This window comes from Hoplias malabaricus, chromosome X1 (assembly GCF_029633855.1).
Source record: "Hoplias malabaricus isolate fHopMal1 chromosome X1, fHopMal1.hap1, whole genome shotgun sequence".
Lineage (NCBI taxonomy): Eukaryota > Metazoa > Chordata > Actinopteri > Characiformes > Erythrinidae > Hoplias > Hoplias malabaricus.
In genome coordinates this window covers 26,652,484-26,670,576 of record NC_089818.1, presented here as the reverse complement: position 1 = coordinate 26,670,576, position 18,093 = coordinate 26,652,484, and the positions used below count along the sequence as shown (strand labels likewise).

The following is an 18,093-nucleotide window of genomic DNA, read 5'->3' as shown; positions in this document are numbered from 1 at the left end:
ATCATCCACAGATTAAAAAAACTGACAGACCCCTGAAATGTTTATTTGTAAATTTTGAGTTGTTTGTTATTCTCACATTAACAGATGAAAATAAACAATAAATATTTTTCATTTAGTTGCATAACAATTCTGCATACTAATGTTTGGGCAATAATTATGAGCACACAGATTTTCACTTATGAAAGACAAGCCTCACTTTTACTTTCTTATACATTCATATGTGTTCTCCCTGTGTCCACGTGGGTTTCCTCCGCATGCTCTGGTTTCCGCCCACTGCCCAAAAACACACGTTGGTAGGTGAATTGGCGGCTCAAAAGTGTTAGTAGGTGTGAGTGTGTGTCGCCCTGTGAAGGACTGGCGCCCCCTCCAGGGTGTGTTCCTGCCTTGCGCCCAGTGATTCTGGGTAGACTCCAGACCCACCTCCGTCCTGAACTGGATAAGCAGTTACAAAAAATGAATGAATGAATTAAATAGTCAGGTTTGAGGTTTATTAACTTTTTGGAACGACAAAGATTCAATAATAAAAGGAATTCTCAAAAACACAACTTGCCTAATACTTGTGCACACAGTGTAAAGCCCTCAAGCACTGAGTTGTGGAGCAGTTAAACTGTCTTTGAACTGTACCATGCAATATATTTGGTAGAAGCCGTTTCTGTAGTAAATGAGTAAGGACTATAGATTAGGAAAGAAAGTTTAAATGACCAAGTTTATGTATCAGAGTTTGGACTTGAGTTGCTCAAACAGTGACTTCAGCATCGACTCGAGACTCACCTTGAAATGACTCGGACTCAACTTGGATGCAATTCGGGACTCATGATTTGTAATGTAGTTGTTATTATTATTTTCTTAATACATTTCTTTAATATTTGGTGACCAACTTTCAGTTCCTTCACTGCCATATGCAATGTAGCGCATGCACGCAGCCACGGATATCAGCCCTGACCATGGCCGCAGCAAGTTCACCCACTGGAGCTGAGCCCTTTGTCGTTAGTTTTGGTTATAAAACTATATTTCTTTATTAATCATTATTTATTACATTTTACTCGATTTATGCACTAAGACTACAGGCTGCGTATCCAACTGCTGTTTATATTTCTCTGCTGTCGGCAGCAAATCACAACCTACTGTATTAATATATTTTTATTCTTGCTTGGTGTTTTATTGCCGTTAAACAGCTTGTTTAACAATAAGTTAATGTCGACTCTCAGTGGCGTAGCCCAAATTGTTTCAAGGCCCCCTCAGCCAAGTGCTGTTCCCTACGTGAGAACTCATGCAAGAAGATGCTGAGCCGGAGTGCAAGGCATGTGAGGCACGCAAGGCAATCGACACTTTCTTTACGTTTCCACCAGGCCAGTAAACATGCTGCGCCGTGCGCAATGGTCTCTTTATTAAACAATGTAGTGTAACAAAGTAAGGTAAAGCGGGATTAAAAAAAACAACAATATGATATATTACACTATTGAGGAACAACTTCCTGATTATCAAAATAATAATAATTTGTATTTTTTTACATATACATATACACATATACATATTTACATATACATTTGACTAACAACATACAATAATAAAAATGATGTAATGTACACTTTAGTTTATGCTGCTTTTATAAAAGTTAGTTATCAGTGTAAGATAAGATAACACTTGTGAATTCATTACTCAGATTGAGAGAAACTTAACACAAATTCTGGAATTCTTGGAAGGAGATGTCTTGTAATACTAAAACACAGTTAGGGTTAAATTTAAGTTTTGAACCTTGGAATTTCTATCATTTATTTAAAAAAAAGTCATCATGGTATTTCTTGTTATTCTTGAAATCTCATTTTCATTCTCTTTCCATAGGACACATTTGGTGTACCATCTCCTGCAGACCCACACGTTACATACCACACTACAGGAGAGGAAGCAACGAGACTCTATGTGAAGAAAACCATTGTCGTAGGCAATGTTTCAAAGTATGGTTATTCGTTGTCTTTTGTGGGTTTCACTTTTAGACTTAAGTAGAGATTATTATTTGAGCCTTTCTCAATAATGTATATGAAGAGAGAGGATGGTGAGAAAGGTGTTTTTTTAAATGAAATATATACTAGTTAAACATTAGTCTCTTAAAAAAAAAATCTAACCTTGAGCCAATAGAAAGTGAAGTGTGAAACAGTAGTATACCCAATGAAATAGCGCTTTATTGCTCCCATACATAATTGTACACAGTACAGCTAGCAGTGACATGCTTTGAGGTCTGCTCTCTCACATGAACAGATAAAGTGAAGGAAAGCTCTATAAAGATAAAGGGATAAAAATGAATATAAATAAATGGCTAAAAAGGGTAACTCAACAATAAAATTTAGATTATTTACATTTGCATGACATTGAGGATGCATTGGTCGTGATAAAATGTCTATAGCCAAGATGGACAAAAGATTTATAAGACTCGTGCCTTACAAGAGTTTTCTTTCTTCTTTTCAATGTCTTTTTCTTTTACCTATTTTTAAATGTTCTTCTTGGTGTTCTGCTATCTGTGTGTGCATATGTATGAGATGCAATCTCTGACCTGTTTCTTTATAGTTGTATAGATGTAAGTCAGCTAGTGAATATAGTATTGTCATTAACAGCCTGCAAGTCTTCTCAAAGGCTTTGGTGTGTGTTCATTTCAGTCTTTAAATGATCATAAATCTGCATGGTTTAACTCAGGAAAATTGAAATTATTGTGACTGAATATAATGTGCCAGGGTGTGTTTTAATTTTATGATAAAGGACAGCTGCTTTTCCTAGCAAAATCAGTACAAGAGAGGGCCTTGTGTGAATCTGTCACAGAACAAACCATGATGTCATTTTGACCTTTTCTTTATATGGTTTTCTATATGCTGTAGCACAAAGAGTTCCCTTTATTGGAACTAAGTTGCCCAAGCCTAAATTAAAAATAACTATGTGACACCAATATTCCTTCACTTCAAACATTCCACACTCAGTTGAGCTTGTTTATTCAGGTCTGTTACTAATGTCCTGAGATGTTTCCTCTATCTCTCTCTCCCTCTCAGATACATAGCTCCAGATAAGCGAGAGGAGAATGACCAGTCCACTCATAAGTGGATGGTGTATGTTCGAGGCTCACGGAAAGAGCCCAGCATTGACCACTTTGTGAAGAAGGTTTGGTTTTTCCTTCATCCCAGCTACAAACCTAACGACCTGGTGGAAGTCAGGTAGGTAATACATTGGACAAAAGCAGAACATGTTTAAGGGCTTGTTAATTATTGCACACTTTCTGTAAATCCTATAAACTTCATTTCACTTCTCAATTATCACTGTGTTCGTCTGCTATATGATATATTTAACTGAAATTGCTGATCCGAACAACCAATGATTTATAAAGGAAAACCGTGATAATTATTTGGGGTGCCCAAAATTTTTCATACCTCTATAATTGAACATTGATGTGCTGTTTGTCAAAAGCTATAGAAACTCTTTCTAGCTGTTCTGTGTTTATTTATTATTGAGTATAATATCTTGTGATGTGCATTTATCCAGTGGAATCTGGTGGTTTAGACTGAATGGTGTCCATTTTAATTGTCATCATTGGCTTTTTACCAGTTCTTCGTATTTCAAGTGCTCAAATTTGACAAAAGGTCTGGGTTTGTTCTGAGAATGGGCTCTAATCCTTTGGACTTGATGGAAGGTTTTATCTTTAACTGTGTCTGTGTAAATGTGTATGTGGGTATTTTCAACTTGGTTTGTATGAAATCTCTGCTGAAAGTTTCTGGATTATCTCTCATTCTTTGCAATCCCAGATAAGATGAGATCGTCTCTCATAATTCTCATTGGACATCCAGTATAGCATCCTTCATTTCTTTATTCTCCCTTTTAATATACACAATACACTGAATACACTACTCACAAAAGTAAATGGAACAGTTAAACAACACAATGTAACTCCAAGTCAGTCACACTTCTGTGAAATCACCTGGTCCAGTTGGGAGCAACACTGACTGAATCAGTTTCTCCTGCTGATGTGTAAATGGGGGGCGGCACGGTGGTGCAGCAGGTAGTGTCGCAGTCACACAGCTCCAGGGGCCTGGAGGTTGTGGGTTCGATTCCCGCTCCGGGTGACTGTCTGTGAGGAGTTGGTGTGTTCTCCCCGTGTCCGCGTGGGTTTCCTCCGGGTGCTCCGGTTTCCTCCCACAGTCCAAAAAAACACATGTTGCAGGTGGATTGGCGACTCGAAAGTGTCCGTAGGTGTGAGTGAATGTGTGTGTGTCTGTGTTGCCCTGTGAAGGACTGGCGTCCCCTCCAGGGTGTATTCCTGCCTTGCGCCCAATGATTCCAGGTAGGCTCTGGACCCCCCGCGACCCTAAATTGGATAAGCAGTTACAGATAATGGATGGATGGATGGATGTGTAAATGGAACAGACAGCAGATAGAAATGAGAGGCACTTAGGAAGACAACCCCCATCAAGGAGTGGTTCTGCAGGTGGTGACCATTTCTTTGTTCTCATCCTTTCTGGCTGATGTTTTGGTCACATTTGCATTCTGTCAGTGCTCTCACCCCTAGAGGAAGCATGAGACAGTGTCTACAACTCACAGACGTTGCTCAGGTAGTGCAGCTCATCCAGGATGGAACCTCAATGCAAGCTGTGGCAAGAACGTTTGCTGTGTCCTGAGCATGGAAGAAATACCAGGAGGCAGGCCAGTACCCCAGGAGACATGGAGGGGGCTGCAGGTGGGCAACAATGCTGCAGCAGGTTCGCTACCTCCTCCTTTGTGTAAGGAGGAGCAGGAGGAGCAGAGCCAGTGCCGGTTTGGCAGTGGGTCAGTAATGATGTGGGGAGGCATTTCTTTGGAGGGCCGCACAGCCCTCCATGTGCTAGTCAGAGGTACCCTGACTGCCACTTAAGTCCCGGAATGTGCTGGTGCAGTGAGAACTGGGTTCCTTCTGATGCATGACAATTCTATGCCTCGTGGCTGAAGTGTGTCAGCAGTTCCTGCGTGATGAAGGCATTGATGCTGTGGACTGGCTCCATTCCCCAGAGCTGAATCTAATCCAGCACACCTGGGACATCAGGTCTCATTCCATCCACCAACGCCACGTTGCACCACACACTGTCCAGGAGTTGACTGATGGTTTAACCCAGGTCTGGGAGGAGATCCCTCAGGAGAACATCCTCCGCCTCATCAGGAGCATGGCCAGGCGCTGTAGGGAGGACATGCGGCACATGGAGGCCACACACACACACTACTGATCCACAGTATTGAGGAATTTCCCCTGAAGTTGGATCAGTGTGTGATTTGATTTTCCACTTTTATTTTGAGTATGATTCCAAACACAGTCCCCACCATTCCATGGTGGGAAAATAATTTTGATTTACATTGATCATTTTTATGTTATTTTGTTCTCAACGTATTCCACTATGTAATAAATAAAGATTATCAACTGGAGTATATAATTAATTGAGATCTAGGATGTGTCACTTTAGTGTTCCCTCTTTTTGAGCAGTGTATAGTATAATGTTTGTATGTATATGTATGTTTGTATACAGTGAGCCCCCATTTCACCTTACACGGCGAGGTTGGGGTGAGTTTCCGGTCCGGGTTCAGATCCACTTTAAAGACCAGCGGAATAAACGCATTGACATCATCCATCATTTGAAGGTCAGAGTCTCTTTTCTCAGTACTGCTCTTCCTATTTTCCTCTCTCTCTTCATCTCCTCTCAGTGACCTAGTCTTTCTGTCTCTTTAGTTTCATAGCCCCAAAGTCTGCCCCAATTAAAGGAATAAAATGCCATGTTATTTGATATTCCTTATTTAACTTCAAGTATTTCAGCCTCTTTTGGGAGATCCTTTCTGTTAAACAAACATAAATTCTGTGTTGTGGTAACATGTTGAAAATTGTGTATATAATGAAATCAGGCCTTCGCCTTATACAGCCAGGGCTGTATTTTTTATTTATTTATTTATTTTAGTGTATTTTGAGTGTAGTCACCGATGTGTGGTTTTCTTTTAGCTGAAGTCTTGATTACAGACTTGATCGTTCTTTTACTTCTTGTCTTTCACAGCTGGACAGGACATACACAGGACTACAGACTCTTGGAGCTGAGACGGTAAGGGACTATTGGTAAACACAAGACTACACAGTACAAATCAACAAATTTCACGTGTTGTATTTATTCAACCCCATTTCCAACAAGAAAAAAAAGTTGGGATGCAGAGTAAAAAGTAAATAAGTGTAAATTAAACATAATGCAATGATTTGCAAATCTTGCAGATGCACATTTACAGTAGAACATAGAACACATTACCATTTCAACATTTTTTTGTTAAAAGTTGTGTTAGTTTAGGTGATATTAAATGAGAAATGTACTTGCCACAAAATATTGGAAATATATTTTTTATGGAGAGCAATTTTAATGGAACTGTAGGATTAGCTGGAAAGAATCAGGGATGTCTGGATCCAGTCTCAATCCTCTGCTTCCTCAGGTGGCAAGCTCACACTCCCTTCTTCTTGTATTTGTGTGTCTGTTTGTGAGAGAGAGAGCAAGAGCTTCTTTGTATGTGTGAGAGAGAGAGATGGCAGTTGTGTGTGTGTGTTTATGTCAATTAAACCCCCTTTAAATATTCCCTTTAGTGCCAGTGTTTATAAAATGCTTTGTTGTGATCTGACTCAGCCGACTACCTTAGTTATTGCAATCTCACTGCTGCCATCACGTATTCACTTTGGGTGAATATAAAGCAGAGAATGTGAACATTTTCAGAGTGTGGCTAATAACACTGCCACCGTCCACAAACCTGAGTGATCGCGTGAAGCGGCGGGATGACAGAACCAGCGTCTCAGTTTATTATAATTCCCTGTATCCATGGACCCTCTGGATCTGCCGCATTTATCTATGGGGAGCATTAACTACCAAAAGATAAATTAATGAGTTTTTAGCCTAGATTTGAAGATTGCGACTGTGTCCCGAACATAAGAGTAACATGCTTTCATCCAGACAATGTCTGTCTTTTTTGGGGGGATATATATACCATAAGCATCTGGTAAAAGCATCTGGTAAAATAGGGAGGAGGAAGTGATGGTGCTTTTCCACTTCTTTGAACCTACAAGACTCGTCTCAGCTCTTTCGCTTTTCCAATAGGCAAATCTAGTTCCCAGTCACTGGAACAAGTACTTTATTAATCCCTGCTTGCTTACTGTTCCAATTGAGCCATGTAGGTAATCATGACGTGTAAACCCTGCAGAGACCTGTCAATCACCAAAAAATGCAGAGCTCCAGCACACACTCAGCACTTGTAAAATCTCAGAAGTTACAGCAGCTTTCCTTTTGTTTTTATCCGACTCACAGTGGCAGCTCGTAACGTTACCCTGAGGTGTTATTTAGCTGCGAGCACACACACAAACACACAACAAACCAATAAAAATGTAATTTTAATGATGGTGATGGTTGTTTAATAGCCTTCCTCTTCCTGTTCATGCAGGTGGTGGATGTTGAGCTTCACAGAAACACACTGGGTGAAGAGTTTATCCCTCATCCTTCGTCCTCCTCTTCATCCTCATCTTCCTATTCTCATCTAGCTGGTGCCCCTGAAATCTCTTTGGCTGGACAAACTGCAGGTCAGAATTCCTTGCATTTTACATAAAATTTGGCTCCAGATTGAAAGAACTACATTTGAACTGGACCTTTTGCCTTGAATATGGGTATAGGATGGCATATGATTTTTGAGAATTCTTCCTGGGCTTGGTTTGAAATTGAATCTTGAGTGCTCAATTTGTGTCTTGGAGAAATAATTAGAATTAATGAATCCCTTGTCTAAAACCATCTGTCTACTTTTTCCTCTCCCTTTGTCTTTTACCTATTGTAGGATTGAATCTGAAGAATGAGTCACTGTCTTTGTCATGTTCAGAACAAGGAAGGTTACAGTCCAAAAGACTGGAGAGGATTTCCCTGGGCTCCCACGGCAACTCAGCGTTTCAACCAATCACAGCTAGCTGCAAAATTGTTCCCCAGTGTCAGGTACCAAGTCCCTCTGAGTCACCTGGAAAGTCCTTCCAGCCAATCACAATGAGCTGCAAAATCGTGTCAGGTGAGTATATTTAGCATGTTTTTTCTTTTAATTGTTTGTTTTAATTTAAACTAACATATGTTTAATTCTTCATATCTTTGAGTTTTTGTTGAAAAGTTTAAACAAACACTTTAAACCAACAGGCTTTAAAGGCACTATGCCTACTCCTGCCAGTCACTAATGAAAACAGACATGGAACTTTTAGCCATCAAATTACTTTGCACATTTAGCAGATGTAACGACAGTTCAGAGTCATGTTGGAGGCCTTCAGCAGCTTTTAGGGTGCTTTCATGCTTATTTGTTTAGTCTGAATTGGATAAGAGCTACAGACAATAAATTAATGTGTCATTCTAAAGGGCTCACTGAATTTGAGCATGGTACTGTAATTGAATGCTGCATTTTGTTTCTGCCTCACAGTGCAGAATAAATTCCTCAAATTTGGCAGCTCTTCCTCTATTGGATTTGGCTGGTCACAGCCCCCTGTGCATATTCCATTTTCCATACATTCTGTGCATGTTCTGTTTTGTGTCTAACCTTTTTTTTAATTAATTTTGTGTGTGCGCTTTCCAGGCTCACCTATCTCCACCCCCAGCCATTCCCCACTGTCACGGACACCCACTTCCACCCCTGTGCATATGAAGACAGGTTCATCTGTAATCAACAACCCTTATGCAATGGTTGACAAGCCAGGTCAGATCATCAGCATGACCACACATACTGATGAAGTTACAGGTATGTTAATTTGTGGCAGAGTAGAGGTCTGAGCACTAAATGTTTAATACTTTATTGTTTTAGTTACATTTTTTTTAATTATTGGTCATTTTGTCTTAGTTCCACTTGCTACTTGGCACAAGGAGTCAGTGAAGCGATACATTGGCGAAAACACATTTTTCCTTGCTTACCTCCTACTGCATAAGTTGTAGATACAACATTTTCACATATTCCTTGGGTTCTGATAAACAGAAAAAGGTCAATAGAACAACTAAGCTCAGCCCACGTCAATTTTTGCCAATTTACATAATTGCCCAAATATTCATTTGTAAATTAGTCCCAGATGTTTCACCCAATTGTCTTGGTGTCTAAGTGTTTGCAGAAACATGAAGTTTAATTATTATCAAAATGTTTTTTGGCAATTTAAAGATGACAGGCCAAAATTGTGACATTAATCCAACAATCAGATTTCAACAGAGATTTGACAGGCTTACCATTGGCCAATTACCATGAAGCTTGATTGGTATGTCCATGTAGGCACTTTCTAAATACATATCAATTTTATGTTGATACCAGTAAGAGGCGCAATTTATTATAAAAAATAAAAAATAGAATATATCTGTGGATATGTGTGAATATGATATTCTCTGCCGTGTTTCACAAATTTTGCTAACAGCTATTGCTAAAAAATGCAGAGTATTTCTTTACAGGTCAGTTGTTGGAAATGGGAGTTTTTTTTATTTATTTAGTTCTTTATTTTATTTTATTTATTTATTTATTTATTTATATAATTTCATATATAACCACTCATGAAAGGAGGGCTCTGGAATTCCATTCAGTGCAGAGTATTCAGTGTAATAGGATGCAAAGATGGCCTCCTATTACAGTACCACACTTGAATTCAATGAGCTTGGTGCATTGGTGCTAGGTGCATTGTTTTATAAACCTTTTTGTGACTTTGGGACTGTATCCCTCAATTCTTTTTTCCATATAGTCTATGTTGGAATGCCAAAGTCATTTTATTTTTTAGTCCTCAACTTTTGTTCCCTCATGGAAAAATATTGCAAAAGTTACAACCATACACACTTTCAGAGCCTCATAAATTAACTACAGATGAGGGCTTGCTCTTTGTCATATAATTTATACATCGTCTGGTAAAGTTAGACTCTCTATAAAATCTTGTGCAGTTGGAGAAGTGGGATTTTTTTACATTTACTAATAGTCTTCACCAGGAGTTTTATCAAGTGTTTGAATTAGACAGGCACGTGAATATCTACAGAAACCTCATGTTTCTACTCATTCACAGTTGATTTCTTATGTCACGTGTTGCCCCTTTTTAAAAAAAAAAAAAAAAAAAAAAAAAAAAAAACAGGGAGTCCATCAACCAAACAGATCAGTGTATCCCAGGGTTCGCGATCACCTGCTCCTAAAGTCCATGCCAGTGGCTTCCTCTCTTCTGGAGTTAAGGTTAGTAATAAAAAGAAAAGTTATTTTTGTTTAAGTGTTATGTACATTGTTTAATTCGTCTAACAACTGTGTCCATGTTTAGATAATAGGAACAAATTATGTGTATGACGTGTGTGTGTGTGTGTGTGTGTGTGTGTATATATATCAGTGGTGGACAAAGTACACAAATACTGTAATTGAATAAAATTACAAAGGTTATTTACCTTCAAATGTATTTAAGTTTTGAAAGTAAAAGTACTATGAGGTATTATGGCTCTAATGTTTTATTATAATTTTTGCAACAAGATTTTTGTAACAACAACTTCATGCTTAACACATTGTAGGTGAAAAGACTCTAGTGTCGCTCTTGGTTCCCCAGTCTTTTAATAGAATGTCATTAACGAGTATGACACTGAACACAGCAGAAATGGCAAAAGATGAAATACAACGAATTATGTTATATCCACTATTACAAACACCCAAGGGTGCTGTCGCCTGAATATTAAACCCAATTTATGCTTCTGTGTTGAACCTATGATGTAGGCAGCGCGGCCTGATGTGCACCTCTCCGGAAACGTAACTCAAGTCTACGCAGACCACAAAGACTGTGGTTCAAATTTGCTCAAATCAATGAACATGACTGAAGTTGCTCAAATTAAAAAGTCCATAAATATTAAATTCTCTTCCCTACACTCCCTAAATAATTCACTTTAAAGATTCATAAAACTAATACCATTCCAACACTACAATGTGTACTCCAAAAGGTTGAAATTCAATAGTTTAGTGGTTTGGCAGTGTAACTGCAATGACGCAGATGCCAACGCACGACTATAAACTTTTAAAGATTAATGTATTAATATTTTTTACTCTGGTAGTTATCAGATGCAACATTTTGTTCACAGGTGATCATTAAGCAGGAGCCAGGGGAAATGGCCACTCAGCCATCAGCACAACAACAGACAACGTCTGCAGGGACGACACAACAGCAGCAGTATGTGACTGTGAAAGGAGGTCATATGATAGCCCTATCACCACAGAAGTGTGGAGCAGGGTCAGGAGGGGGAAACACACCCAGCAAGGTGACAGCTTAACTATAAAACCTGGCAGTACACTTAAATGACAAAATCCAACCACGGCCAAACACACTGCCATAAGTCTCTCAGGTAAACTTCAAGTCAGCATACATGGTTTAAACCAAAAACGCTTTTTATACAATTCTGAAGATGTTTCCTCACCATTTGCTATCTCTATGCACTGTTTGCATGCTCGAAACCGGTGTAATGTGTTTACGAAGACCCAGTGTCTATAAGTAGGTAAAAAACACAAACAGTCTCAGTCTGGTATGCTAGGCTTTATCTCTCTCTCTCTGCTCAAGGCAGAGACAGTGGAGAGAAATTGTAAAGAAAAGCTTAGAAAAGCATGAACTGAGATGAGGATATTGCTTTGTTCCTGCTCTATAGGTGGGTAATATTGATTTCATTTTGTTGTTTTGGATCACTTAAATATGAATCTCACCAGAATGGACATTCGATTCAGCGGTGAAATGACTGCCTATTCTTTAAAATGGAAGTCTTTCACTGATGCATTATGTTTGCTAAATGGCACATCTTGTCCACAGCATGTAGTGTGGCCACATGATCAGTGACAGATCTGCTGCTGGTCATGGCTGTTTTTTAAATAGTTTATAAACATTCCAAGATCTAAGAGAACTGAATAGTACTGGCAGTGACTTTTTTATTCATTTGTGGTTTATTTTATTACAGTACTTTAAAACTTTAACGTACAACTACAGCGCATGTTTTATTAACCCTTTGGATATAGATGGTATAGATGTATCATGTAAATGATCATCTTTTTTGTGTTTGATCATGTCCATTCTTTGTCTTTCTTTCTGTTCTGTTCTGTTTTGTCTCCATAGGTGTTGGGTATACCTGGTTCTGCTCTTCAGTCAGCAGTTAAACAGGTAGCCATCAGCAGCGGCCAGATCCTGGTTGCCAAGTCCAGCCCCGTTGTTTCCAAGGTGATGGGACAAAAACAGGTTGTGGGGCAAGGTGTTGCAAAGGCGATAGTTAGCGGGAGTGGAGCTGGTGTTACAGGCGGCATTTCTGGTCAGCAGGTGCACAACATTACCAAGGCAACAGGATCAGGAATTGGTGGCAAAAGTGGAGGTCAGAGTTTAAAGCATTTCTTTTGTTACACAAAAACTACAGGTGATTTGCACATGCCTTCTTGGTCTTGACTTTTGGAGGTTTCAGTTTGGTCCAAACCACAGAGATGTGTGAAAGTTTAATATCAAAGGATAATAAAAAAAAACATGCAATTGTACTCTGCAAAACCCTTGTTCAAAAAGTGACTACTTGATACTAATCAAACGACAAACACACATCATGAACAAGGTTAAATCTAAAATGAAAATAAAATAAAAATATTTCCTATCATACAACCACCCCCCCCCCCACTCAAATGGACCAATCCAACCTGGCTCCTACAGGCAGGTCTGAATTTGCTCAGGCACTATTTAAGGACACCTAAAACTCAGTTTGGGCCTTTTTTTTTTACAGAAAGGTGCAGTAAGTCCTATGTAAGTATGAAATATCTCTGTTTTACAACTCAGTAGTATATTTTAACTGAAAGGGTGAGATTGTTTACCAAGCTAGCAATATGGATGTAAAAATTGAAAAAGAATAATGTGTGTGTGGCTTACTGGGAGATAAAACAGGGACAGAAAGGGCTATGAGGAATAAGAGGGGAACAGAAATATTTCTCTAGTGGTCATGTATTGTCCGTTCTGTCACAGCCTTGTACCACTGTTCAGACCAAAGGACCAAACTTTGGCTCAGTCAAAAGAGGTAATCTTGGTCTGGATCAAACTGAACCCAGGTTCGTTTCAGGTGCAGTGTGAAAACTGCATAAATGTACAGTGAAAATCATTTGCTATAATATTTTTCCCTGGTAATGTGTTTTTAATGTTAAAGCGTAGTGTATGTGAGTGAGAATAACACGCATCACCTCTCTCCAGTCTCAGTGTCTTTGTTTTTGTGCCATCTGTTAGTGTAGTAAACATAACTAAGGGGAAAGTTTGTGAACGAACTTCAATAAACCACTTCAAATAGACCATAAAACTGTAAAAAGATTGCCAATATATTTTGGTCAGCACTTTTAAGGAATTCCACATTTAAAAAAAACCTATTTATTTTAGATATTCACCTTCAATAAACGCCCACTTCAAATAAATGGACACCTCAAAAAAAAAAAAACTCCCATAATATTTAGGCTGTTTAAGTTGGCAGCGCTCTAAAGGTCGACTGTCCTCGTGAGGATAGGGTTAGGTTCATGAGGTAAGATTATTGAGACGCTGTAGTTAGCGTCACGGCTTGGTCCCGCCCACAGCACGTGGCTGGTGTTTACTTCCATCAGCAGCTTGTGTCGCCGCCTTTTCCCGTTGTTTATCACTATTTTAATTATTTTTGCTTTGGAACAAAAGCTAAATAAGTGGGAGTTGTGCTTTTGTTGCATCGTGGATTTGCCGCCTTGGCTAAGGAAGGGTTCAATGCCCACGTGTTGGGAGTATGGACACTACTTGTAATAATTAATATAATATTTTTTATACTTAGTTATAATAGTTAATTTGCTGTTGTTATTTCTCTTAAATACATAGTGTCATTTTATGTTTTTTTTTTGGTTGGTATGGTTTATAGCTCATAGAAATCAGAAATCCCATTGTCTCATATTTGTTGAATATTTCATTTGGAATTTGAGTAAATTACTATTAAAAACAGCATTTATGCTGTCATTCTTCATTTATACTGCTTTTTCGTTCATTCGTTCATTCGTTAATTCATGTGGACCAGTGATGATAATGGGCTTCAGTACTGAGTACTGGTCCCTAATTCAACTAATCTGATTAAAAAAAAAAAAAGTGCTTTATTGTGAAATGGTTAATTATATAGTGGTAATGTTAGTCATTGCCAAAATGGCCAGTGAACCTATGCACAAACCTATAATCTTGTTTGATTCTGTGCATCTGTCTCACCTCATAAATAGATAACTTAGGCCTTAGTGTATTCCTGTTATCTCTTTCTTAGGCTAAATCCTTTTTGATTTTGGTGTTTTTGTTTTCAGTGATGGCGACCCTGCAGCTGCCAGTGAATAACTTGGCAAATCTGGCAAATCTACCGCCAGGCACCAAGCTGTACTTGACGACAAACAGCAAGAACCCCTCGGGCAAAGGCAAACTACTTCTCATCCCACAGGGAGCCATCCTGAGAGCCTCAAATAGTGCAGGTTACAACACTTCTCTTTCTTGTACACATTGAAACTCCACTTTTATACTAATACATAGAGAATATTGCAAGCTCTACAGGGATTATACAGATTTGCAGTGTAATCCCACTGTCTTCTGCCATCATTAAAGCCAAATTGTAGCTCGTTAATTGTTACTGCAGATTTGTAATGTAGTGCTTGGGATTTGATATTCATGTTATTATATGAACATCAAGGATAATTGATCTGTGAACAGTTCCTATGAATGGTGCACCGGACCCACTTTTTTAAGCTGGACAAACAAACTATTAATATTTAGAAATAATGACAAGGTTTATATCATCAACCCAAATACATAGAAACAAGAATCTAAGAGCTTTAAATCTTAACATGGTGGGGAGCAGAAAATCAATAAAAAAATAACAGCTAGAAGATGATGATAAAGAATGAAAATGGTCTGTTTGAAATACGCCTTTGCAGGAGGAAGCCAAAGCTTGTCCTTGTTTGAGCATCAGCTCAGATTCCAGCTTGTGTGTTTCACTGTAACTAAGGGGCTAAGCCCAACTCCTGAAAAACAGCCCCACACTATAACCCCCCTTCACCAAACTTTACACTGGGCAGGGTGCAGACAGACAAGTCCCATTCTCCTGGCCCCTGCCAAACCCAGACTCAGCGTGATTCCTCACTTCAGAGAATGCAACTGCTCTGCTCTAGAGACCAACATTTTTTACACCACTGCATCAAACGCTTTGCTTTGTGCTTGTTGACGTAAGGCTTGGATGCAGCTACTCAATATTTTTACAATATTTGTTAGTGAGGAAATATCACAACTGGACGTGTTGCACAGGTAATATCATGGTACCATGCTGGAACTTACTGAGCTCCCAAGAGTGACCCATTCTTTTACTTATACAGCGCCTTTCTAGAAACCCAAGGATGCTTTAGAGTCAACACCGCTCAGAACACCATTCCATTCAACACTCAATCTTTCACAAATGTTATAGAAGCAGTCCTAGGTGCCTGGTTTTATTCACCTGTTGCCAGGAAAGTGATTGGAACACCTGAATTCAATGATGTGGCTGGGTGACATGGCATATAATCCCTTCCCTGTAATTCAGTCAAATTTGTGTGTATTTTAAATATTTTTAAAGCCTTTATACAATGTAGGAAATAACGTTAGTTTGTTTATAAAGTTAAAGTACTGAAAGCAGAGACTATGCTGTGTGTATTGTAGGTCTTCAGGGTTTTTTATATATATATATATCTCAAAATACGAAGTGAACTGTTTTCCTCAAAATATGAACTGCAGCTGAACCATACTGAGACTTCATTGAGAGATGGTTTGTTTTGAGACAAGTTGAAGGGTCCGAGCTTGTTGTGTTGAAATGATCCAAATAAAAATAAAATCCCAGTATTTCCTGCAGGTTGTGTGTTGAAAGTTATTTGAAATTGATTCCAAAGGTCTGCATCTCACTATTTAGTTTTTCCTCATTATTTCTTCTCTTTTGCTTCGCTTAGGTCAACATTCTCAGAGTTCTGGTGCAGCTCAGTCTTCCAGTAGTAGCTCTGGATCTAGCAGCATACCTGCCAGCCTGTCCTGCACCTCCTATGTCCTTAAACAGACCCCACAGGTAACATGCTACATAAACGTACAAACATACACAAACATACTCTCAGTTTGGACCCTCTCTCACATAAAAATGTTTTTAGTTCAATGCTATATTACAGCATTATTTCAGTTTTAAATTATAATTTTTTTAAATGTTCAGTGTCATACTGTTAGAATGGATTGAATGTAGTTTGATGTGTAGTCTAGCTAGGGTTAGTTGTGTGTGTGTGTGTGTGTGAGGCATATGGTAGTGTGGTGTGTTTGAGGCCTCTCTTTTAGTGGTAGGGCGAGCGTTTCTGAGCATAGATGGTAACTGTTCTAGTGGCTTTTTCTTAAAATTTTGTTGTTACTCGAGTATTTAAATAAAGTGTAGGTTAAGGCTGCTTTGAAGAACAACGTATGGCATGAAACGTTTCATTCAGAAAATAATGAATTCTAACCAGATTTCCAAACTCACCTTAAATTGTTTATATTTCAAAAATCCTGTTCATCTTACACACAGCTGTAAATACTGGCGCTTTTCCACTGCAAGGGACCTACACAACTCGACTCTGCTCTTCTGTTTTTCCACTGGCCAAATCTGGTCCAGGTCTTGGAACTTGGAACTTCTTTTTTTAGTCCCTACTCTCTTACTGTTCCAACCGAGCCGAGTAGGTACACAATGTGAGGTGTAAACCCTGCAGAATTCTGATTGGACAGAGACCACGAAGCGCAGAGCTCCAGCACAAACTCACCGCTTGTAAAATCACATCTGCTTTTATCCAACTCACAGCAGCAGCTCGTAACCTTCCCCTGAGGGGTTTTGAAGAGGTTCAAACTCTCCTCGGATCTGTGACTGAGGAAAATCTTCAGCGAAGGCTGAATGTGCATCAAGGAAAACTGATCTGTGAGAACTGGAGCGTGGAGCCGTATTCAGTCCAAACAAAAACAACACTACAATACACAACGAGTAAACTGTGTGCAGTTTTACCACTGCTGTTGTTATGGTTTTCAAAGCATGGGTTTATAACACAAATGTACTCTCCCTCTTTTCTTGCCTTCTGACTCTCATTTATTTCAGTTATTTAGCTGTTTGCAAAAAGGTGCAGACCAGTAATCACCCGTCATTTTTCCCAAACACTCATGCCATTTACTGTATATCTGTTCATCTGTTGATCGCTGTCCAATGAAATTCCCAGGGCACATTTCTTGTTGGCCAGCCAGGGGCCTCCGGGAAACAGGTTGGGAGTGGTTCGTCTGGTCATTCCGTATCAAACACCTCCTCCATCACCCAACAGGCCATTCGGGTCACAGCAGGGCAGAAGGCAGCCATATTGGCTCAGGTATGTGTCATAAATTAACCATTATAGGCAGAAATACAATATTACACTGCTTATACGTTATTACATACATAAATACATTTAAACAAAAGATCCCAGCCTCTTGGACACTGACCAGAATTGGCCTCTGTGGCATTTATTTGCACTTGGGTTTTTATAGCATTACATTAATTTAAGATGAGAGAGAAGGATTTATGGCACATATGGCAGTTTTTTTTTTTATTTTTTTTTTATAATATATAAACAGTGTTGGTGTTAACTGTACTATCGATGTTATATAATGTTTTCATAGGTGGTGGGTGGGTCTCAGAGTTCCCAAATAAAACTGTCAGATGGTTCACTGAAAACAGTAACGGGAACGGCACAGCTATCCAAAGCAGGCACTACCACTCTGAGAATGACTGGAGGGCTTATCACAGCTACCAGCTCTACCCCTGCTCCTGCTACTGTCCCCACCCAACAGGTGAGACTTTCACATAATATACTTTTCCAAGAACAGTAAATAAATACACAGTAATCCCTCGCTACTTCGCGGTTCATCTTTCACGGATTCGCTACTTCGCGGGTTTCTTCACGGGGGCTTATGGCCGCTTTATCGTGGATATTGAGGGAAAATCTAGTAAAACCGTGAAAGATGAATAGCCAAAATATTTCATTATTATTTACATGTATTACACTGGGCCTGTAGGTGACACAATATAT

The 18,093-nt window shown here is 39.1% G+C and overlaps 1 protein-coding gene across 3 annotated transcripts in view; it reads left to right on the top strand.

Moving 5' to 3' along the window:
- Positions 1-18,093, top strand: part of LOC136675415 (YEATS domain-containing protein 2-like) — a 37,174-nt gene that overhangs the window by 6,012 nt on the left and 13,069 nt on the right. For 2 of the 3 annotated variants that reach the window (XM_066651947.1, XM_066651949.1), the window contains 14 exons: positions 1,843-1,955; positions 3,036-3,197; positions 5,529-5,640; positions 6,045-6,089; positions 7,459-7,594; positions 7,843-8,064; positions 8,614-8,775; positions 10,127-10,221; positions 11,103-11,279; positions 12,119-12,368; positions 14,323-14,484; positions 15,982-16,094; positions 17,251-17,394; positions 17,684-17,854. In XM_066651947.1, coding sequence (XP_066508044.1) covers positions 1,843-1,955; positions 3,036-3,197; positions 5,529-5,640; positions 6,045-6,089; positions 7,459-7,594; positions 7,843-8,064; positions 8,614-8,775; positions 10,127-10,221; positions 11,103-11,279; positions 12,119-12,368; positions 14,323-14,484; positions 15,982-16,094; positions 17,251-17,394; positions 17,684-17,854 — 2,064 coding nt within the window. The remainder of the gene's footprint in view (positions 1-1,842; positions 1,956-3,035; positions 3,198-5,528; positions 5,641-6,044; positions 6,090-7,458; positions 7,595-7,842; positions 8,065-8,613; positions 8,776-10,126; positions 10,222-11,102; positions 11,280-12,118; positions 12,369-14,322; positions 14,485-15,981; positions 16,095-17,250; positions 17,395-17,683; positions 17,855-18,093) is intronic. The other variant, XM_066651950.1, reaches the window with a different exon arrangement.